General features: G+C 39.4%; 2 protein-coding genes across 9 annotated transcripts in view; both read left to right on the forward strand.

The window, feature by feature from the left end:
* mib2 (MIB E3 ubiquitin protein ligase 2) overlaps window positions 1–4,541 on the forward strand; it is a 72,048-nt gene extending 67,507 nt beyond the window's left edge. For all 5 annotated transcript variants that reach the window (XM_051902461.1, XM_051902463.1, XM_051902460.1 and 2 more), the window contains one exon: window positions 241–4,541. In XM_051902461.1, coding sequence (XP_051758421.1) covers window positions 241–482 — 242 coding nt within the window. In that variant the 3' untranslated portion in view covers window positions 483–4,541. The remainder of the gene's footprint in view (window positions 1–240) is intronic.
* Window positions 4,542–14,305: 9,764 nt separating this feature from the next.
* Window positions 14,306–23,321, forward strand: part of LOC127517181 (DDB1- and CUL4-associated factor 1) — a 32,705-nt gene continuing 23,689 nt past the window's right edge. For all 4 annotated transcript variants that reach the window (XM_051902454.1, XM_051902455.1, XM_051902456.1 and 1 more), the window contains exons 1-8: window positions 14,306–14,507; window positions 15,126–15,252; window positions 18,575–18,651; window positions 18,742–18,815; window positions 21,077–21,190; window positions 21,269–21,406; window positions 21,779–22,303; window positions 22,878–22,979. In XM_051902454.1, the coding sequence (XP_051758414.1) occupies window positions 15,131–15,252; window positions 18,575–18,651; window positions 18,742–18,815; window positions 21,077–21,190; window positions 21,269–21,406; window positions 21,779–22,303; window positions 22,878–22,979 (1,152 nt within the window). In that variant the 5' untranslated portion in view covers window positions 14,306–14,507; window positions 15,126–15,130. The remainder of the gene's footprint in view (window positions 14,508–15,125; window positions 15,253–18,574; window positions 18,652–18,741; window positions 18,816–21,076; window positions 21,191–21,268; window positions 21,407–21,778; window positions 22,304–22,877; window positions 22,980–23,321) is intronic.

A 23,321-nucleotide genomic window follows, 5' to 3' on the forward strand; every position in this document is an offset into this window, starting at 1 on the left:
TGCCATTATAAAGCTTGGAAGAGCCAGAATATTTATTAATATAACTCCGATTGTGTTCGTCAGAAAGAAGATAGTCATAAACACCTAAGATGGCTTGAGGGTGAGTAAATCATGGGATAATTTTCAATTTTTAACTAACCCTTTAAAGACTTATGTTCCCATCCTCTTTTACGTCCTGCAAAGAAATGGATCTGTTTTAGTTCTTTCCCTACTAATGCCTGATCTCATATCATCTCCCAGACCAAACGGAGGTGGAGTGCAGCCCGAGCTCGGAGAACTCCGAGCAGCACAACCTGCTGGAGCAGCTGCAGTCGCGCTACAGGCAGATGGAGGAGCGCATCACATGCCCCATCTGCATCGACAACCACATCAAGCTGGTGTTCCAGTGCGGCCACGCCTCCTGCATCGACTGCAGCGCCGCGCTCAAAACCTGCCCTATCTGCCGACAGACCATCCGCGAGCGGATCCAGCTGTTCGTCTGACAGAGCCGTGGCGTGGCGATCGTGTGGCCGTTCTCAAAGCGAACTGAAGGGAAGACGGTTGGCTGCTTGTGCTTCATAGTCTGTCCTGTCCCGAGCGTCATCATTTAGCCAGGACTGCGCCGGGCTCTCGTGCGGGACCGGAGGATGTGAGACTTGATTGTCTCGCCTTGAAAATCATCGTGAAATTCGATTCAGGAGAATTTGGACCTTGTTGACAATGTTTCCAAGTAGCATGAGGACGTCTGCTCCGACGACTGGCAAAACATCTGTAACTACAGTATTATCGAGTGAAGGAGAGTTTATCGGCTCATAGGAGATCATCAGATGTACTCCATACTGCTGATTATAGTGAACCGTAACACATACCCAGCATGCAACGTACTGTAAGCTGACATGTCACATCAGCCCGACGCAAAACCTGGGCCATATTTTACCCTAAAATCCAAAGAAAGAAACTGCTTTGTAAGAATATTTATTTTGTGACATTTTCACCCTTAATTCTCATTACTTTGATGAAGTGTTTATGCATTCATGGTAGTACAGTATTTGTTTTACTCTTGCTATAATTTATGAAATGAAACAGAAACATTATTACAGCACATTTACAATGAATATAATTCTCCTCAAAACGTGTCAAATGTCATTTATTATTTTTGTTCATTTGGTTTTGGGGTGAAATATGGCGTGTTTCCGTGTTCTCCAAACACTAACTTCATTCTAAGCCAGATCTGAACCACAGCACTCATCAGTCCCTGAGAATGACGTGAATATCATCGGCCGTGTTTTGTGCCGTCGTTCGTCAGAGAGTGATGTTGTACAGATGCCTGTACCATATGCCTGTACCGTACCACGCGCAGATATAGGATTTACTGAAGCTTTCCACGAGCAAGAGATATACATACTGCATGCTGGTGAGCGTATTATCTACATCATATATTGTGTCACCAATACCATTTGTAGTGTTATAAGTACAGACGACCTGTGATTTCTACCTGTGTGTGATAATGGCTCTGTGTCTGTGCAAGGGTCCGACTGAAAAGGCGCTCAAGACCCTTAAATGCATAAAAGTAGATTAAATTGTGTCAGCAAAGGTGCTGAATGCTTCCCAATACTAGGAGTTGTTTAGTTTTCTCAGGTTCATGCAAGTCAGTTCGACTCAGAGAATGCAAGAAGCTTCCCTCTGTAAACTTTACAAAACGTTCAGCCTTATCCACTGGCATTGCATGACATTATATAAAGTATTTATTAGCCTCATAAACCAGATCTCCCACTGTAATGCTTTGTGAATTGCTTTGTGAAATCACATCACAGTGAATTGGGAACTCTTACGATTTAAAGAAAATTTAATCACTGCTGTCATTATTTCCTCACCCTCTTATCATTTAAATCACATATGTTTTTTCCCCCATTGAACACAAAGTAGTTTTTTTTTTTTTTTAATAAAGTCGTCATATACTACTGTAGCTCTTATGTCTGTCAAGCTTCAAAAAAGAACCATAAAATCAGATTAAAAAAACCAAACATGATTTTACTCCAAGGTCATACAATATCAGTGTGTGAGAAACTATGGAAGCTTGTTTCCACCACAGAATACAGAAATAAAAAAAGGTAATTGCGACATTTTATCTTGCAATTCTGACTTTTATTGAAATTGCTATTTTATGTCTCGCAATTATCAATTTTTTCTCAGAAATGTGAGGTATAAACTCACATTTGCGATTTATAAAGTCAGAATTGCAACTTTATTTTCTCAGAGATGTTGCCGTTAGCAAGTTAAAATCGCAATTCTGACTTTTATAGCAATTGCGAATTATAACTCGCAATTACAAGAAAAGTCAGAATTGCAAATTTTTATACCTCACAATTCAGACTTTATAAATCACAATTGCGAGTTTATACCTTACAATTCTGAGAAAAAAGTAAATTGTGAGATATAAATTGGCAGTTGCAAGAAAAGTCAGAATTGCGCATTTTCATAATACATTCCTGAGAAAAAAGTAATTGCAAGATATAAATTTGCAGTTGCGAGAAAACTCGCATTTATATAATTTCTGAGAAAAAAAGTCAGAATGCCATATTTTTATCTTGCAATTCGGACTTTATGGCCCGGTTTCACAGACAGAGCTTAGACTAAACCAGGATTTGGCCTTAGTTCAATTAAGATATTTAAGTAGCTTTTATAAATGTACCTCAGAAAAAAACATTACTGGTGTGTGTCATGAGACAAAACAATGACACTGACATACTTTGACAATACAAGTTGTTTTCAGTTAAAACAGCTCAAATATGCATTTTAGTCTAGGACTAGCTCAAGCCTTGTCTGTGAAACCGGGGGTATAAATCACAGAATTTCGAAATATATATTCGCAATTGAAAGAAAAGTGAGAATTTATATCATAATTTGGACTTTTTTTCTGAGAAATTAAAAAAAAAAAAGTGGTTTATAAATTCAGAATTGCAAGATAAAAAGTCCTTACAATTACCTTTCTTTGTTTTTTATTTTTATTCTTTTTATTTTATTTAATTTTTTTATTTTTTATTCTGTGGCAGAAACAAGCTTCCATAAGGAACAGACACACATTTTGGAAAATTGGTAAAATAGCTCACGTCAAATGGACTACTTTTATTGTGCTTTTTTTTGGGAGTTGGAATCACTATAGTTGCATGGAAAGAGCTGTGCTCACAAGTTGTGTGGTGTAAGGATGCTTAAAAAGTTTCCCTGAAATAAGACCAGCAGGAGTTTGTAATGGCATGAGGGTGAGTAAATGTGAACTGTCATTTCTGAGAGAACTATTTCTGTAATGGTTATTGTATTTCACCTACCATTATGATGTAAAAATTGTGTTAGAATGGCAGCTGGGTGTGTTTCGTCAGGAAGTGTATTTTACCATTGTTAGTTAAAATATTTGAAATGTTCCCCCATTTCCAACATTAGACCTGTAAGTACTTGAGCATCAGTTCATCCCCTCTAATTGTCCGTTGAGTGTTTTTGTTCCAGAAGGGCTTACTGTGTGCATTTATTCTATTTTAATGTATTTGTCATTCTGTGACGGGCTTTTTTTTTTTAATAGGTCCTGCTTTTGGGACAGCCAACACAAATATGTAAATTTGAATGTCTTGCTGTACGCCAACCGCTGCAAAGGTCTGCAGTTCATGAGAAATACGATGGCGGAATTAGTGCCAAAATATATCAGCGTGTGCGGAAGAGCGCACAAACGTACAAGAGCATCATGTCCAGATGAAGCCTTTGTGATATTTTGATTTAACTTATCGGTCCTTGCTACAGGGCTGGACTTACAAGCTTACTTAGTTGTACTTTATAATTCATTTAAACTGAAAATTTGTGTAGTTTTTTTGCTTTTTCAATTAAGAGGACAATGGAAGTCAGCCTCGACTTGTAGAATAGAAGGACAGTCTAGTTATATGAAGCTTATCTGCTAACAGCTCACGATATACAACAACTACCTGTAAGCCATCACTTCTGCTCAATATTACTGGTGACTACTTTGCTGTTTCGTAAATTATTCCTGTTTATGTTAGTTATTATAATATACAAAGTATCCTAAGTTTGCAATATGATGTAAATGGCATGTCAAATCAAAACTGATTGCAGTTGTGAAGGCAAATTTCAGAATCCAGAAATCTGAAGTTTGAGTTCAGAATTCACTCACAGAATGTTGTTGTCGTCTCTTCCGTGTAGAATATTGACAATCTAGAATTCATCTAGAACTGTCACTTTGTTTTGGCAGTTGTAATGATATTGTTTGTGCTGTACATAATACTAATTCAAAAGAACAAAATATATGTGAGTTGTCAGCAGGTAAGGACAAAAACATGATAATGAAGGACAGATATGGTTTGCTGAGGAAAGTGTATGTCAGATTATTTAAGCAAAAAAAAAAATGTTACAAAATGTTTATACAGTTCAGTATGTGGAGTTCCGATGTTGGCCTTACTGTCCATTTCCTATATTTATTTTATTGTTTTTGTCACCTTTTTTTCAAGTTTTACTCTGTAAAAAATATTTTGCAGTAAACATTGAACTGTTTTATAAGCATATATTTATGGTTTCATTTTTTTGAGAAGTAGTGACGGGATCTAAGGATCTCGCCAGTGAATAAAATTGAGAATGAATCCTCATTTCAACATTGAAAAGCTTGGAGAAATGCACAGGATGATTTCCAATGCTCAGAGTAACTTGGCAAGCTGAAGCTTCTACCAAAACTCTCAGCGTTTAAAGTGTGTAGACTGAGTAAGGTATGTCTTTACAGAAGTGTCATTAAACATTTCAACATAACATGACAGTATCAGCAGCTTTACAGCTGTCATTCTCAATATAGTGGGGTTCAGAATGTTTGAACAGCAGTGCAGTAGGGGATAATCCACGGCTAACTGTGCATTAAACGATTTTAATGCACGATTTGGAGGCAAAGAACCACCTGACGTGAAGATAGTGAAAATAGCGAGGTCAGAAATGCCACCAAAATTAATAAAAAATGTCCCCAAAATTCAATATATGAATCGCCCCTCAGAGTTCTTGTATTTTGTGTTTAACTTAATATCTAGTTAAGCAGTATCACACAAGCAGGAGGGATATTTTCTCGAATTTCTCCACGATTGTAAAATGTGATATTCATTTTATGCAACAGTTCAAGAAACAAGTTGATTGAATTGACCATTTTTAGACACAACGTTTATAATTTTGACAGTTTTTGCTCTATTTTGCCAACAGAAATAATTCCAAACTAAGCAGAAAAGTTGCGTCTCACAGCAACACACACTGGTGTTTCGTTCTTGAATGATTCATTGTTTCTGAATGAATTGGGTGAGTCAATGATTCAATGACCCATTCATAAAGCCAATGGACACTTGCTTCTTTCATGAATGAATCAAGCAGTTTGAACGAATCGGTTGAATGAATGATTCTATGATTCACTTATTACGACTTGCCGCCACCTACTGCCATTTTTAATTTATATAATATCATTTCATTTTTCCCAGCATCTCATATTTCCAAGGGCGATCCTAGGATTTCAATATTAGGGGGGGCTCAGCCCCCAATGAGGGTATGATTTAAAAAATATATACAGTATATATAATATAGTGTTTGTGTACTAGGATAGGCATGAACAATACAGTAGGTTCTACACCAGGCATCCTCTCAGCTTGGTTCCAACTGGACCGCGAGACAATGACAACTGTACACCATTTTACCGTTTCTAGTTAAAGTGAGCAACGCATCAAAACAGTGCTCAGGGCCATTTATAGTAATGATCTTTCAGTGCTACATCAGAATCTTCAAAACAGAACCTTTTCTGTTAAAATGGGGAACTATCAATAGCTTCTATTACCTGTGGGGGTCCCTCAAGGCTCCATTCTGGGACCAGTGTTATTTTCATTATATAGGCTTTCTCTTGGTTCTATTTTTTTAAGAAATATAGTATTTCGTATTCCTTTTATGCTGATGACATCCAGATGTAATTTGCCTATAAAGTCTGGAAGTAATATATGCGGTAAATCACTCTTTGAATGTCTAAAAGACATAAAATGCTGGATGATTCAGTCAAGTGAGAAAAAGACAGAAATTATTATATTTGGCCCTAGTAGCTGTGCAAAAAAAAATATAGCAATGAGTCTAGGTCCTTTGTCATACAATATGCACACTTATCCTTACATACGAAAAGCTGCTCTGACTGGCTGGACTGGGCAGTGTGCTCAATATATATTCTTAGGGCCCGAACAGGGCAGAGTAAATGCGACTCCTGCTCCCCATCAGAGGGGGAAAGAGCAGAGAGAGTAATGAAATGTGCTCTGAACAGAGTAGAGAGCACCTTAGGCACATAGCCATGTCTTGGCTTGAGGATGCCTTTGCAGTCGTTAGGCCCAAACTCTAGGCTAGAAGCACTCACAGAGAGTGCTTGCAGGTCACCCACTCTCTTCACCAATGCTAGAGCTAGCAGGAGGGCGGTCTTCAGCGAAAGGGTCGTAGCTCGGCCGACTGGAGCGGCTTGAAGGGAGGTCCTTTTAGGCAGGTCCCAAGTAGAAAATTTGAAGGGCCAAGGTGGGTTTAGCCTTAACCCTCAGAAAGTGAACAACCAGGTTGTTCCTACCTAAGGACTGTCCGGCCACAGGAATGTGAAATGCTCCTGGAAGGAAAGACGGTATCAGTAAAATATCACAGGATGTCGGGTCTGCCCTCTGGGCTGAGCACTAGTCGGAGAAAAACGGACCATTTAAGGGTGTAGAGGCATCTAGTGAACGGGGCTCTAGTTTCAGAAATAGTGTTTAGGACTCTCTTGGAGAGGTCCATAGGCTCCTGTCGAGGGGCCAGAGGTGAAGGGCCCACAACTCTGGTTGGGGGTGCCAGATCAATCCTTTCGCTTGGGAAAAGAGGGCCTTCCTCAGGGGAATTGGCCACGGGGCTGCTGAGAGCAGCTGCGTCAACTCTGAGGACCATGACTGGTTTTGCCAGAAGGGGGCCACCAGAAGGACTGCTCATCTGTCCTCCCTGATCCGCCTGATGACCTGAGGGAGCAGCGCGATTGGAGGGAAGTCATATAGGGGATGGCTGGGCCATTCGTGGGCCAGTGCATCCTTGTCCTTCGAGAAATATATTGGGCAGTGATAGTTGTTTTCTGTAGCGAAGAGGTCGACCAGATCAGGTGAACCGTCTGGAGACAGAGCATCCACTGAGTGTCTGCCCCCAGTTCAGTCTTCCCAGCATGTGCACTGCTCCCAGCGAGCGCAGGCTGAGTCGTGCTCATAAGAGGTGGCATCTGGCTTGCTTGTACAGAGGCCTCGATCTGAACCTACTTTGTTGGATTATGTAGGACACCACTGCCATGTTGTCTGAGTGGACTAGGACGAGGTGACCTCTCAGGTCTGGCAGGAAGGTTCTAAGGGCTAGAAAGACTGCCGGCATTTCCAGGCAGTTGATGTGTAACCAGGTCCACGCCAGATTGGAACCAACGAGGGTCCCTCCAAGGGGCCAAGGCCATGGTGCAGGCGTTGTCCACCTTGATACAGAGGCGTCCGTGATGCCAAGTGTGGGCTGGAACTTGGGGTTTCAGCCAGTACTGTAGGGGCCGCATCTATAGCAGGCCCAGTTTAAAGTACTGATGATGCAAAGGCCATGAGGCCCAGCATCCTCTGAAACATTCTAAAGGGAATGAAACCCAGACCCTGAAAGATGCAGCGAGCTGTTTTATTATCAAGGCTCGCTCTAGTGTGAGCATGGCCCGCATTTGGGCTGAATCAAGGACTAATCCCAGAAATGAGATCCGTTGGCTGGAAGACAGTGAGCTCTTGGCCATGTTGATCCTGAGTCCCAGGCATTCCAAATGGCTGAGGAGTAAGGATCTGTGAATGTCTAGCTCAGTCTGTGATGGGGGGCTATTTGGATATAAAAGTAGGCATCTTTCAGATCCACTGAGAAAAACCAATCCTCTGGGCACACCTACGAGAGGATTTGTTTCAATGTTAACATCTTGAACGCCCGTTTCATAAGGGAGCGATTCAGATGTCTGAGATAGAGAATGGGCCTGAGGCTGCCATCCTTCTTTGAAATGAGAAAGTAGCGGCTGTAAAAGCCTGACTTGCTGTGGGCTGGCGGAACAGTCTCTACAGCCCCTTTTGCTAACAAATTCATCACTTTGGTGCAGAGGACGTGAGCTACGCTGCTCCTTACTGAAGTGGAGACCACGCCCCTGAAGCTACAAGGGGTCTGCAAGTGAACTGCAGTGAGTAACCTCGTTTGATTATGTTCAAAACCCAACTTGACACTCCAGGGATGGCTTCCCAAGCCTTGGCCCAGGTACTGGGTTAGGCCGCTATGCTGTGACAGGGGACTGACGCTGGTGGAAACTGGAAGAGGAAATTTGCTCTCTTTTTGTTTCTTATTTTGTTTCGTATAACAGCGGTCAGTTGCATGGGAGCATGTGCTTGCAACAAACACATCGAAAGTACACATTCGAAAGAACACATTATTCTCCTCTGACGATTTGAAGTAGCTGTAGAACTGAAGCGCTTGGGCAGGAAGTGGCACATTGCCTGCGACGACTTCTGTGCAGCGAAGCGCTCGGCAAAACCATCCACTACGGGAGGTCGGTGGGAGAAAGTGGGGAGTCGAGGAAAGCAGTTTTGTCTGCATCCTTAATCTTTATTAGGTTTAGCTGTTCCAACACCACTAAGTGGCCATGGCTCTGCCGATAGCCTGCGCTGTGCAGCTCTCTAAACACGGCAAGGTCGGGACTGGACTCTTCCATGGAATGGAGGAGTTTGGGCTGAAAGACCTGTAGGACCGCCATGGTGTGAAGGGGAGAGCCCCCCTGACCAACCGAGGTGTAGGCTCGACCAGCGGTGGCTGAGGTGGTCCGGCAGGGCTTAGATGGGTGAGTGACCTTAACCTTCGATCCAAACACTGTGGGCGGGCAGAGACCTCTTAATATTCATATCCAATTGGGCTCAACTGATGAAATATATATATACAGGTGCTGGTCATATAATTAGAATATCATCAAAAAGTTGATTTATTTCACTAATTCCATTCAAAAAGTGAAACTTGTATATTATATTCATTCATTACACACAGACTGAAATATTTCAAATGTTTATTTCTTTTAATTTTGATGATTATAACTGACAACTAAGGAAAATCCCAAATTCAGTATCTCAGAAAATTAGAATATTGTGAAAAGGTTCAATATTGAAGACACCTGGTGCCACACTCTAATCAGCTAATTAACTCAAAACATCTGCAAAGGCCTTTAAATGGTCTCTCAGTCTAGTTCTGTAGGCTACACAATCATGGGGAAGACTGCTGACTTGACAGTTGTCCAAAAGACGACCATTGACACCTTGCACAAGGAGGGCAAGACACAAAATGTCATTGCAAAAGAAGCTGGCTGTTCACAGAGCTCTGTGTCCAAGCACATTAATAGAGAGGCGAAGGGAAGGAAAAGATGTGGTAGAAAAAAGTGTACAAGCAATAGGGATAACCGCACCCTGGAGAGGATTGTGAAACAAAACCCATTCAAAAATGTGGGGGAGATTCACAAAGAGTGGACTGCAGCTGGAGTCAGTGCTTCAAGAACCACTACGCACAGACGTATGCAAGACATGGGTTTCATTCCTTGTGTCAAGCCACTCTTGAACAACAGACAGCGTCAGAAGCGTCTCGCCTGGGCTAAAGACAAAAAGGACTGGACTGCTGCTAAGTGGTCCAAAGTTATGTTCTCTGATGAAAGTAAATTTTGCATTTCCTTTGGAAATCAGGGTCCCAGAGTCTGGAGAAAGAGAGGAGAGGCACACAATCCACGTTGCTTGAAGTCCAGTGTAAAGTTTCCACAGTCAGTGATGGTTTGGGGTGCCATGTCATCTGCTGGTGTTGGTCCACTGTGTTTTCTGAGGTCCAAGGTCAACGCAGCCGTATACCAGGAAGTTTTAGAGCACTTCATGCTTCCTGCTGCTGACCAACTTTATGGAGATGCAGATTTCATTTTCCAACAGGACTTGGCACCTGCACACAGTGCCAAAGCTACCAGTACCTGGTTTAAAGACTATGGTATCCCTGTTCTTAATTGGCCAGCAAACTCGCCTGACCTTAACCCCATAGAAAATCTATGGGGTATTGTGAAGAGAAAGATGCGATATGCCAGACCCAACAATGCAGAAGAGCTGAAGGCCACTATCAGAGCAACCTGGGCTCTTATAACACCTGAGCAGTGCCACAGACTGATCGACTCCATGCCACGCTGCATTGCTGCAGTAATTCAGGCAAAAGGAGCCCCAACTAAGTATTGAGTGCTGTACATGCTCATACTTTTCATGTTCATACTTTTCAGTTGGCCAAGATTTCTAAAAATCCTTTCTTTGTATTGGTCTTAAGTAATATTCTAATTCTCTGAGATACTGAATTTGGGATTTTCCTTAGTTGTCAGTTATAATCATCAAAATTAAAAGAAATAAACATTTGAAATATATCAGTCTGTGTGTAATGAATGAATATAATATACAAGTTTCACTTTTTGAATGGAATTAGTGAAATAAATCAACTTTTTTTTTCTTAATTATATGACCAGCACCTGTATGTATGTATATATATATATGTATATATATATTAATTCTCAGACGCCACTGCTTTGGCTCTTGGGACCCAATATCCTCATCTTTGATAACTATTTTGACTTTTTTTTTTTTCTTTTCTTTTACAAAGTACTACTGCTGCCCAGATGGGAATATAACTATTCCAAAAAAGTACTGTCCGGACCACTGGGAAGGAAATATAGAGATCGGACCTCTTGGAACTTTTATTGAATACCCCTGTTCTACACTATCAAGTCAATCCCTGAACATTGATTTCATTTCAAATCATTTTAAAGCTGTTGTCCCGAACTTTTTTGTGGTCAAAATTTACAAAAATTATATAATGAGCATGTACAACATAATTCGATTTTCCAAAACCTTGTTTTTGTCTTATACTGAATCACTACGGTACACCTATAATAAGTGTTTATATTTGGACTATGTTAGACTGGGTCAGGTCGGCACCGCTGCGGAGTAGCACAGTACCTGCGTGACTCCTCATAGACATGAACAGAGAGAAGTAGCTCCGACTACAATGTTCTTCCGCAAGACGCATGCAGTTCTGTTTATTAACCGCTAGAGTGCCAAAAGTTACGGACTGCAGCTTTAAATAACCAGCTAATATTCATTAATATTCATTAAGAACCTTGTAGTACCCTAACTGTCTAGATTGGCAGTATGTTTTATCTGTCCCATATTAAATCATTCCTTTTTTGTTTGTTTTCTATTTATTAAAAAATAACAGCACATGAATCTATAATTCAAACTTGCATCAAAAAGCACAAATGCCTTTACTGTAATGCTAATAAATGTATGTTACAATCAGCTGCTGGGTCATTATTTAGTAAGTAACTCCACATGATGTTTCAGTTTAGAGATGCAAACTTTTTTCTACATGTAATGTTTTAAACGCTATTTTGTGCTCTACATTTGTGCAGTATAATTTACTTTAGAGAAGATCTACATTTCTCATTTTCATTCATGGAGATGTGCCATGCTTTAGTGAAGGTTTTCTGTCACCTGGTAGAAAACAACTAGGGTGATGAGGGGTGAACGCAGCAATAAGTTTCCGCAGTGGATGAGAAACCATCTTGTATTGCTCCTGCATCATATTATGTAAACTGCATTTATGACAGATCTACACAGATGTAGATGTTATGACAATCTATCAGTGAATGCACACACCTTGTCTTCTCTGATGCTGCGCTGCTGCGGACTGAAGAAGAACACCGGACTGAGGAAGAGCCGAAGCACTGACAAATTGCCCCCCTCCATTGCTTTTTAGCGCATGATTAAAATCATGTTATGATAAATACTTTTTCAACTGTTATAATGACCATTTATGTTTGTTTTAGTTAGCTTATATACTAGCATAGCATACAGATAAGCGATTAGCCTGATAGCTTAGATTATACACACATTTGCACTTACCATATTCTCAATCATCTTTAATGTAGCTAATTATGTGATAAATTTCCAAATATGTAACTGACAGTTTGGGGAGACCCCATTTGTCATGACACCGTTTTCATATGAGGTTTAAAGGGGACAGAAATGATCATTACAGATTACGGGGTTAATCACAAATTTTTAGGGGGCTAAAGCCTAGTGACATTCTTATTTCTATATTCAAAATGTTATTTAGAGCATTCTCATAACATTATTTAGGCAATTGTAATTGCAGTGTAAGTGGATTTTGATGATACTGATTTCATTTAATTGCTATTCATAGTTATTCCAGTCACATGAGTGGAATCTCAAAAGAAGAAAAACAAAAATATGTGAATAAAATGCAAGTTTTGGGCACATGTGATCCATATACTGCACCTGCTACAGTATTTCATTAAAAACAGCAGGACGTTCTAATGTGAAAAACACTTAAAGTGCCTTAATGTACTAAAACGGTGATATTAAAAGATCAAATTCAGCATACAGCATATTAATGATGCATACTATATACTGGTGAGGAGATGAACCTAGAATATAAATGCAACGTGTTAAATGGATAAGCGTTTTTTTTATGGTTTTCTTCGGAAAAAACGCGTACGAGAAATTTAACGTCGAGTTTATATTCTGGGTTCATCTGCTAGCCTGTACATTGTATGCATCATCAATAAGGTGTATATTGAATTTGGTCTTTTAATATCTGTTTTACATTAGTACAAGCACAAATCTGGTATAAGTGACTGGTGGGCAATGGAGGAAATGCTTGCCAGGTGAGCGTTCGTATAAGGGTGCCTTTTTCTTTTTTACCTTGAGCACTTGCCCCCCAAAATGTCCCAGGGGCATATGATAATTTTATGACCTTATTATGAAAACTAGCTAAAGCTTTGCCATTTTCCTCACCTCAGGCGTTACAGGGTCAACTTCCTGTTTGATGGCTGCCCCGCCCACCTACATGATGTCACACTAATGAGATCTCTCTGCTAGGGCTCAGCAAAGAAGTTTTTATATTCACATATTAGGCGAGAAAATAATCTCTGTATAGTTATACTGTCCCATTTGCCCTTATGTCCCAATCACCCTTAATTCACCATATAAAAGAGATTAAAAGAAAACATGTGTATGTATATATAGGCCTCTATATGCACGTGTTTTCTAAGCTCTTTCCCCCGGTTTCACAGACAAGGCTTAAAGGTGCAATGTGTAAATTTTACAAGGATCTATTGACAGAAATGCAATATAATATACATAACCTTGTTTTCATTACATAAAGAGCTTAGATAATGAACCGTGTTTTTATTACCTTAGAATGAGCCATTTCTATCACATACACCGCGGGTCCATGTCAAGTCGCCATTATGCCAGCATGTTTCTACAGCAGCCCTAAACGGACAAACACTCTACAGAACGCGTTTGACATGTCGACCAGACGGCCACCGTAGCTTCTCCGAAAGGAAGGGGTGCGAGGGGTGTGCGCCGTTAGTTGCAGTTCGCAACCTCACCGCTAGATGCCGCTAAAATGTACACACTGCACCTTTAAACTAATCCTAGACTAAAATGCATGTTTAAGCTGTCTAAGTAACTTGCACTAAAATCATTCAAATATCTCAGTGCCACCAGTAATGTTTTTTTTCTTTCTAGTGAACGTTTATAAAAGCTACTTGAACTAATTGAACTAAGGCCTAATTCTGGTTTAGTCTAAGCTGTGAAACAGTTTCTTTAAATTATTAATTAAATTGTTTCACTTTCATTGATATGGTCTGATATTTTCTTTCATCTCAGTTGAGCAAACTCAACTGACTTCGTGCAACAGGCCTCAAATGGGTGTTAATTAGTAAGTTTATTTCATTCTTTCATAAACGGTCAACTCAAAGGTGAGCTGCCCTTCAATTTGTGTAACACAATAGCGCCTCCTAGTGGCTCGCCGCAGAACTGTTAGGAAAAATTAATAACTGGATTACTCAAGCTATCACACATGCCAACCTTTGGACAAAGTAGTTGGCTACCGCTATATTACAAATTACTAACAAAAAGTAGCGATTTGGGAGCTAGTTGGATAGATATTATGCAGTATCTTAAAACGTACTTATCTTATTTTGATTGAAATGCAGTATTTTTCATGCTCTTTTACAGTGAAAAATCGTTCCAGTAAAATTTACGCCTAGGGGATGTGTATATTATATAACTATATTATGTAGTAATTGCTTCAGATGTTTATTATTAATTTGTTTTTTTATTAAGAAAGCAACTTCGAGCTTTTCCGGAGTGTCAAATGTGCGTCTGACGTCGTTGACGTCTTCCTGTTGTCGCCGGGTTATGACGCGTTTACAGATCGCCATCATAAAGTTGCAGCACATTGCTAAAGACAGACACGAGTGACATGAGCTCTTAAGCGACATTATTCATGTGTTTATAACAGTCCGTGACGCGTCTGTTCTGCTCGTGTGGTGATTCTGAGCTGTTAGTGAGTTTGCGGCGGTGTGTTCGCGCGCGCTAAAGGTGAGTCCTCGCGCGTGAAATCACACACTTTACCGCACTTGACATTATAAACACTGTTTACATGAACGTTGTGTTCAGTTATCATGTCAATTCAGTGTGTGTTTTATTAAATGTGAGTGTAGGATATACGTATAAACATACTTTATATATTTATACACTATATAAATGTACTAGCTTGTTTCTGCACCAAATGAAATGGCAATTTATTGTGCAGAGGCTTTCAGTTCATAGCAGGTGTTTCTGCTGGATTCGTGTTAAACCAGACTAAGAAACTCTTGATGTTTAACTTCAGACACAAAACCACGTCATAAGTAAATTATTAATATATTCATCCATTGATTTATTCAGCTTCATCACAGTGATATCAGTGGCAGCCCAGACTGAGAAACTCTTCATTAATCATTATAATTCTTATCAGAAGTTGTTATATTACATTCAGGATGGCATATTGGACGGCCTTTTGGCCTCACTGTTGATTTTGTCCTTTTTATGTCAGTTTTACACATATTTAATGTTCTGGGAGCTGTTGTGGTGGGATCTGAGGATCTCAGTAATGACATGTACATCGAGTGTTGTTGTGCACAGAAGCACTGATGAGTGTGTGTGTGTGTGTGACAGGGCTGATGGCGTCTGCCGGCGGTGACAGTGGCGGCGTGGACTCTAAAGCGGAGCTGAGCGCTCTGCTGGAGCAGTGGGAGAGAGAGCAGCAGGCGGGATCCAGTGAACTGCTCAACATACTGACCAAGTGAGAAATGCTGCACAGCTACACTTAAAGGATCCCCAAAAGGATAATTCTGTCATCATTTACTCACCCTTCCAAACCTGTATGAGTTTCTTTCTTCTGTTGAACACAAAAGAAGATATTATAAGGTAACCAAACAGTTGATGACACCCATTGACTTCCATAGTATTTTTTTTTTCCTTCTATGGAAGTCAATGGCTACCGTCAACTGTCTGGTTACCTTATAATATCTTCTTTTGTGTTCAACAGAAGAAAGAAACTCGTACAGGCTTGGAACAACATGAGGGTGAGAAATGATGACTAAACTGTCATTTTTGGGTGAACTATCCCTTTAAGGCCCGTTCACTAAGGGTGTGAATCTTTTGGTACCTCACAGTTCGATTCAGTTGATTCTTGAGGTCATGATTCAATTAAATCAATTCTCGATATTTTTTTTTTTTTTTTTTTTTTAAATCAAATTTCGATTAGATATATATGCGTAGAATTCGCAAATAAATAGGCCTACAAATGAACAAAGTTCAGGTACAGAAATTGAAATCAAATGTATTCAAATATAAAACAACACTGCATAGTTTTATTATAAATAAAATATACATTAATCCTTACTAAAGTTGTTCATTCAAGATCAGTGAGTGATTTTCTTTTTCCTTTGTTCTTTGATTAACGTCAATGGCAGTGGTTTTATTAGGCCGCTGTCACTTTAAGACTGAACGCACGGATCCAATACACATGCGTGTTTTTTCCCTCAACTGTTCACGTTCACTTAAAAGTCCCCCTGTTGTCAATAATTTTGTCCATTAACCCTGTAAGACCAGATGGAGCGCCCGCGCTCCCGGTTGCGTGTCTCTCTTTACGAGCCCATAAAAATTGAACCCATATAGGTAGCACAAAAATTCTTTTTGCATACAAAACCAGAGACTTTACACATTCAGATCAAGCCTCCAACATGCTCCTGTTGCGTTGTTTTTCACCCTCTAATCTGTCTGAGTAATACGCCTTTACAACAAAAACAGCACAGCCGCTAACTGAATAAAAATATGTATATTTCACGTGCTCATAACTTCATGAAAAATGCTTAGATCATAGAAAATGGGACATCATTATTTAAAGCACATTCTCACGATTACAATGAACCCAACATCAACATAATATATTGCGTTGATCACAAGCTATTACTCACGGAATGATGTAACATACTTGGCTAAAAACATGTCTCTCATCTTTCCGGTATGCAGTGTGTATCCAATGTTCCCGGACCCATCCATGTTCGTTTTCTAATGTAGAATAACACAAAATAGGTATCATCTTAAAGCTTAGAAACTCAGCTTTTTAATGCATCTAAACTTTTTGAAAAACTCCTAACGAGTGCTGAGAATTGCCTCTAAACCGGAGTTTACCGCCCGTGGGCGCCATCTGGCTGCGCAAAAATGAATAACACTTTATTCAAATATACTTTATGCTATCATCACAAAATTTAAACCAGATGCAGCTCACATATAGGAGAGCATCACCAAAAAAGAATTTTTCTCCGATCTTATTGCCTTCCTGAGTTATTCCATGTCAAATTAAAAAAAAAAAAATGAAAAATTATAAAAAAAATTATATATATTTTTTGATTCTTAGCAGCAGTTTCTCAGCATGACAATGTCCTAATGTAATTTATATTTTCTAAAAATTTAAAAAGTGTTCTATTAAATGCTACCTACCTTTTGTCTCTCCTTGCTACAGTTTTGAAGTTATGAGTCTTTACTTTTGTGTGTGTCGCTCAGGAAAAAAAAAAAAAAAACTCAAAAGCCTTCAGGTCTTAAAGGGTTAAAACTCATCTTTGATCACCAAAATGACATATTTAAATGTTTGTTCCTGTGAAATGCCTTAAAATAGCTTGAATGTATATAATGTGTTGCTGATGTTACACAAACCATGTTCCCGTTCTTCATCTCAGAGTCAGAGAGCTGCCTTCTAACAATCAGTATCCTTACAAACACTTTGAATGTCAGAGGAGAAAGGCATATAGTTCATCATAACATCATAATATACATCATATACCTGCTATATTGATAAATCTAGCCCATTTTTCATATCAACAGAAAAATATAACCTAGCTTCTTTTGAGACTCCTATGCTAAAACGCGCCCACACGTTGACATGATTGGTTACAAGGTAGTTTGACGTCAGAAACACCAGTGATTTCAAACCCTGGGTTTGAGACTGTCTTTAGATCACTGCAGTTTTAAAGAGAAAATACTTGGCAATGGTGCTGACTGGTGAATTTGCACATGGTTTGTCTTAAAGTATATAAAAAACACCACATAGACATATAAACAACATTGAAAACTTGATTTTCACCACAGGAGGTCTTTAAGACAAAACCAACTGTTTACATGAGGATATTTTGACATAATCCTGCGTATGTTTGTCCGTTCAGGCTCAAGAAGATGTGAAAGATAAACTCAATTCAGTATTCTCGCACTACATGAGAGGATGCTTCCGGTGCGCGCTTGAGATATGTGTGCAGCGCCAAACACAGCGCGCTAGTGCCGAAATTGTGTTCTCTTTCACATCACAGGAATCGTTAAATGGAATCGAAAAGCATGTGTCTTATCGAATCCCCGGTTTTTGGAAATTTTGGAACTGTTTCTTGATACACAACCCTACTCATGTGATTACTGTGCCTCTGCACCGGAGCGGCTCTATGTGTGCACGGTAGATGAAATATGATAGAGTAATACAACAGTGGAAGTAACAGAAGCTCCTACAGTACATTTTATCAGGCATAATTAAGCATGAAAAGAACTGAAGGAAATGTCTATTTGCTAAATGAACTAATTTTTCATATTCTTTTGGTTTCTCTATTTTTTTTTTTTTTTTTTTTTAATTTTAAATTATTGAAATAATAAAATAATTATTTATTAAAATTGTTTAAATTTTAACATAATAATTTTAAATGTGCAGTTTCAGTACAGTCAAGGCCTCACAGAAATCTTTACACAACATAACAGCCGATTACTTACTGTCCCTGCAGCAAATAAGAGGAGAAATAAGTTGTAATATTTAACCAGAAATGACATGTTGACACAGAGATACTGTGCTGGGAAAGATACCAAGACTTTTTCTTGGTAGCGTTTGCTTGGTAATGTCAAGTTAAACAAATCATTTGTTAAAATGCATTTATATATTTATGCTATGAACTTCTGTTTAATATATTTTTCAATGTGCAATTACTAATAATCAGTTAAGAACAAAAAGTGAATTTATTCATAAATGCCACTCGAGTATTAATGTGGTCATATCAGTGATTTGTTGATACTTATTTCAATCTCTGAAGGATTTCGGAGCTGGTTGAACGGGAGACGGAGGAGTATCATAAAGCTGATCCTGACCCATTTGATGACCGCCATCCAGGTGATCCTGCCCTTCATCATTATTGTCCTGCTGTATTGTTTCCTGGATAGAAAAATTATAATATTGATGACTTCTTGTTTTGCTCTAAAGGGCGGGCAGATCCTGAGTGCATGCTGGGACACCTGTTGAAGATCTTGTTCAAGAACGATGATTTTATGAATGCGGTAAGATTGGATGCATAATCACAGACACAGCATAATGCTTGTACATGGCCATGGTTACACATTTTACATCGTTTTAATTAATAATGTTATTCAAATTAAGTTTCAAAATTAAATTGTCCGCAAACAGTAGGACAAATAAATACAATAGAACAGAGATACAATTGAAATAAACTGTGCATCAAGTTTAAGTAGGTCTACACTGCGTTCCAAATTATTATGCAAGTGACATATCAGTAAGATTTCAGTAGAATAAACATTCAGATTTTAGTTTTTCTAAGAAAATGTTTTTGTTTGTTTATTTATCCATGTCTTTTTAGATAACTGGTATCAATCTTAGACAAAATAATTTGCCAGGTCTATGGAAACCCTGCTTAGAGGTTGTTCCACATTATTAAGCAAATCTCAGTTCTCATGCAATATGGGGAGGAAGAAAGATCTTTCTGAAGATGAAAAACAGCTAATATTGTGTGAAAACTGAATGCAGATTATTGAACTATCATAAGATTTGTGAGTGATTTAGAGCACAGCAGAACTCGATCAGATAAAGGCTTATTAATGAAAGTTCCTCTCAAAAAAATGAATTGTATTAAAAGGGCAGCTATAAAAAAAGCCAGTGTTGAACAGCAAACAGGTATTTGAAGCTGCTGGTGTCTCTGGAGTCTCAAGAAGCTCTCTATGCAGGCTGGCAGCTGTGCGTGAAGATGCATTTCAGCCACTCCAAACCAAACTTCACAAAGAGAAACATTTACAGTGGGTTTAGAAATACATGAAGACTAATTTTTAAATAGTTTTATTCACTGACGAATGCAGTACTACAATGGATGGTCCAGATGGATGGATTTCTGGATGGTTGGTGAATGGCCACCACGTTCCCACAAGACTGTGACGTCAGCAGGGAGCTAGCGGGTGATGATTTGGGCTGGAATATTGGGAAGTGAGATGGAAGGTCCCTTTAGGGTCTCTGAGGGTATTAAAATGACTTTTGCAAGATATGTGGAGCTCATAACTGTCCATTTTCAGCTATGGTATAAAAAGAAGGATAGTGCCTTCTGAAATACAATGCACTATACACTATCCCATGCTGCAAAAAACACCACAGCAATAAAACTGTTTGAAAATGTATTTCTAAACCCACTGTAAATGTTTCTCTTTGTGAGCTTTGGTTTTGAGTGGCTGAAATGCATCTACGCACAACTGCCAGAGAGCTTATTGAGACTCCAGAGACACCAGAAGCTTCAAATACCTGTTTGCTGCTCAACACTGGCTTTTTTTTATAGCTGCCCTTTTAATACAATTAACTTGTTTGACAGGAACTTTCCTTAATAAGCCTTTATCTGACCAAGTTCTGCTGTGCTCTAAATCACTCACAAATCTTATGATAGTTCAATAATCTGCATTCAGTTTTCACACAGTATTAGTTGTTTTCATGCCTTTTGCACAACATTGCACCATTTCATGCTTTTCATCTTCAGAAAGATCTTTCTTCCTCCCCATATTGCATGAGAACTGTGACTTGCTTAATAATGTGAAACAACCTCTAAGCAGGGTTTCCATAGATCTGGCAAATTATTTTGTCTGAGATTGAAACCAGTTATCTAAAAAGACATGGATAAATAAACAAACAAACATTTTCTTAGAAAAACTAAAATCTAAATGTTTGTTCTACTGAAATCTTACTGATATGTCACTTGCATAATAATCTGGAACGCGGTGTATTTAACAGTAGCATTCAAGTAAAAAAAAATACTACAGAAAATGAATAAAACAATCAAATGTAAACATAAAACACTGCACAGCCTTTGTTGTATTAATTAAATATACATTGGTTCTTATTAAAGCTACAAAAGTGATTCAGTCAAGAGCAGTGAGTGATTTTCTTTTGTTGTTTGATTAACATTAACCCTCCTATTGCATGCGGGCCAGTTTTGACCCGGAAGCGGAATGTGAAAATTTCTTAAAAGAAAAAATCCAGTTTTTAGTACGGGGGAAAAAAGCTTTGCATATGGATTAAGACTTTCAAAATAAACATTTATTTATTTATTTATTTTTTCAGATTTCTTATGATTTTTTTGAGAGAGATAACCATTTAAACTACCTTTCACTGTTATATGAACAATATTTGATTGTCACTTTATATCCTCATACAGTGCTGCTCTACAGATATATCATGAAGTAATATATCTTTAAAACTCTATAAGTAAGCCAAGCAGCTCTGTTTGGTTTCTGATCTTGAGTGTTCAGCTTATGTTGTGCTTTTCTAGCTCGTGAACACATACGTGATGAGTAGCCGTGAGGTGGCGCTGAACACTGCGGCCTGCAGACTGCTGTTGAACATCATGCCCGGCCTCGAGACGGCCGTGGTCTTTCAAGAGAAGGTACTGTGAGCCTCACTACAGCTTCTGCAGCCTCACGTCTGCGTGCAGATTGTAAGTGTGTGTTTGTGACCGTGACAGGAGGGGATTGTGGAGCGGTTGTTTAAATGGGCTCAGGAGGCCGAGCAGCCACTCAGAATCTACGCTACAGGCCTGCTGGCAGGAGCCATGGAGAACCAGGACATCGCTGCCAACTATCGCGAGGAAAACTCTGTTCTAGTGAGTCCAGTCTAAATGCTGTAATGAATCACACCATGACACACATACATTAGACCAGGGTCCCTGCGGATCAAATTTAAGACCATATGAAGTCTTAAATGGTATAAGAAAGTCGTAATTGTCATTTTAAGAGGTTTTAAATTTGGGGAAAGACAAATAGGAATGGTTATATAGCTTAATGTGATTAATAAACTTCAGAAGACTGATTTAATGGTGAGCGCTGCATGTTTCGGAGTAAAACCGCTGGCTCATGGTTTCAGTCACATGAATTTAAAACAATAATGATGTGCACCGATAAATAATTTATAATAAACACTGCAATTCTGTCCATTTTGACTTGGTGACTTAAAAAAATGCATGTTTGTGTCGCAGGTTCCTTTAATGCTGCAGAGACTGAGGGAGCTCCAGGATAAGGAGGCAGAGAGCAGGAGGGACAGCAAGCGTCCAAGCAAGAGTCTGGCTCCGCTGCTGCCTTTGGACGAGGAGACCGTGGATGGAGAATTCACTCCTAACACTCCCAATGCTCACGCGGAGAAGCACGACTTGGACACTGAGCCGCAGCCCGTCTCTGCTGTGAGGAATGTGGGCAGATACAACACAGGGATGAAAGGCCTGATGAAGCCTGCCGCGGCTGTCCCGTTAGAGCTGGATGAAACGGACAGCCCAGTGGAAGGCATGAGGAACTGGAGGAAGAGAGAGAATGGTGGCAAAGTAAAACAGAAGTTGAACTTCTCAATGCCAGAGCCGGAGCGGAGCTTCAGCGAGCTGTCCAACAGTAGCTGGTCTGAGATGAGCCCGTGGGTGATCGGAAATAACTACCACCTGTTCCCGCTCACACCGGGCATAGAGCAGCGCCTTATCCTGCAGTATCTCACCCCGCTGGGAGAATACCAGGAGGTAATGTCCCGTTAAACCCCTTGTCTCTAGCAGGACATGTATTCATAATGAAAATTTCAGGTATTTGTCTTTTGGTTTGGTACGCATGTGTACCTGAACGAACAGTGTTGTTTTAAAGGCGACCGTATTTTAACAAGATGTAATATAATTCTCTGGTGTCCCCAGAATGTGTCTGTGAAGTTTCAGCTCAAAATACCCCACAGATCATTTATCATAGCTTGTTAAAATAGCCACTTTTTCAGTGTCTGCAAAAACACAGTCTTTGATTGTCCCTTTAAATGCAAATGAGCTGTTGCTCCCCGCCCCCTTTCCAGAAGAGGGTGGAGCTTCAAGAACTCATGCTCCGGCATACCATCAACAACAAAACAGGACAATCTCTCGCACCAAAAATGTTGGAAAGGGCGTTCGTGTGCAGTTTTTAACTAGGAAACTCTTGTTTACGATAATTCTGATAGCATGTGAGGGCAGCATCAGTTCTGGATATTTATCACATTCTACAAAACGACACACTTTCACTTCTGTTTTTGAAGGCATATTTCACCCCCTAACTGTATTGCTGTGTTTGTGTGTGCAGTTGTTGGCTGTTTTCATGCAGCTCGGCGCTCGTGAGCTGCTGATGCATTACATGGACCTGAAACAGACGAACGACGTCCAGCTCACGTTTGAAGCCCTGAAGGTACCTGACACGCATCACATACTCGTCAGGCTCAAAAGTTTGGACACGATTGGACTGAATGTTTCTCATGATCATGAAAACCTTTTGATCTTGAGATTAGTTTTGAGGAAAAACATAAAATGTGTCTGTGTGATTTGCGTTACAAAGCTAGAGCAGCAGGAAAAGTTTGAGTTTTACAAATTAAGGTGTAAAACTTAAAGTGCTGTAAGAGTTTTATTGTCATTATTTTTTAAACTATCATGTTCTTACCATAAAAATAGCTTTTGGTCCGGTCATGCCAACAGACTTGGTTATGAAATTTGATGTTCATAATAAAGAATGAGTAGTTTTGTCAGACTCAAC

The sequence above is a fragment of the Ctenopharyngodon idella genome, chromosome 8, assembly GCF_019924925.1.
Source record: "Ctenopharyngodon idella isolate HZGC_01 chromosome 8, HZGC01, whole genome shotgun sequence".
NCBI lineage: Eukaryota > Metazoa > Chordata > Actinopteri > Cypriniformes > Xenocyprididae > Ctenopharyngodon > Ctenopharyngodon idella.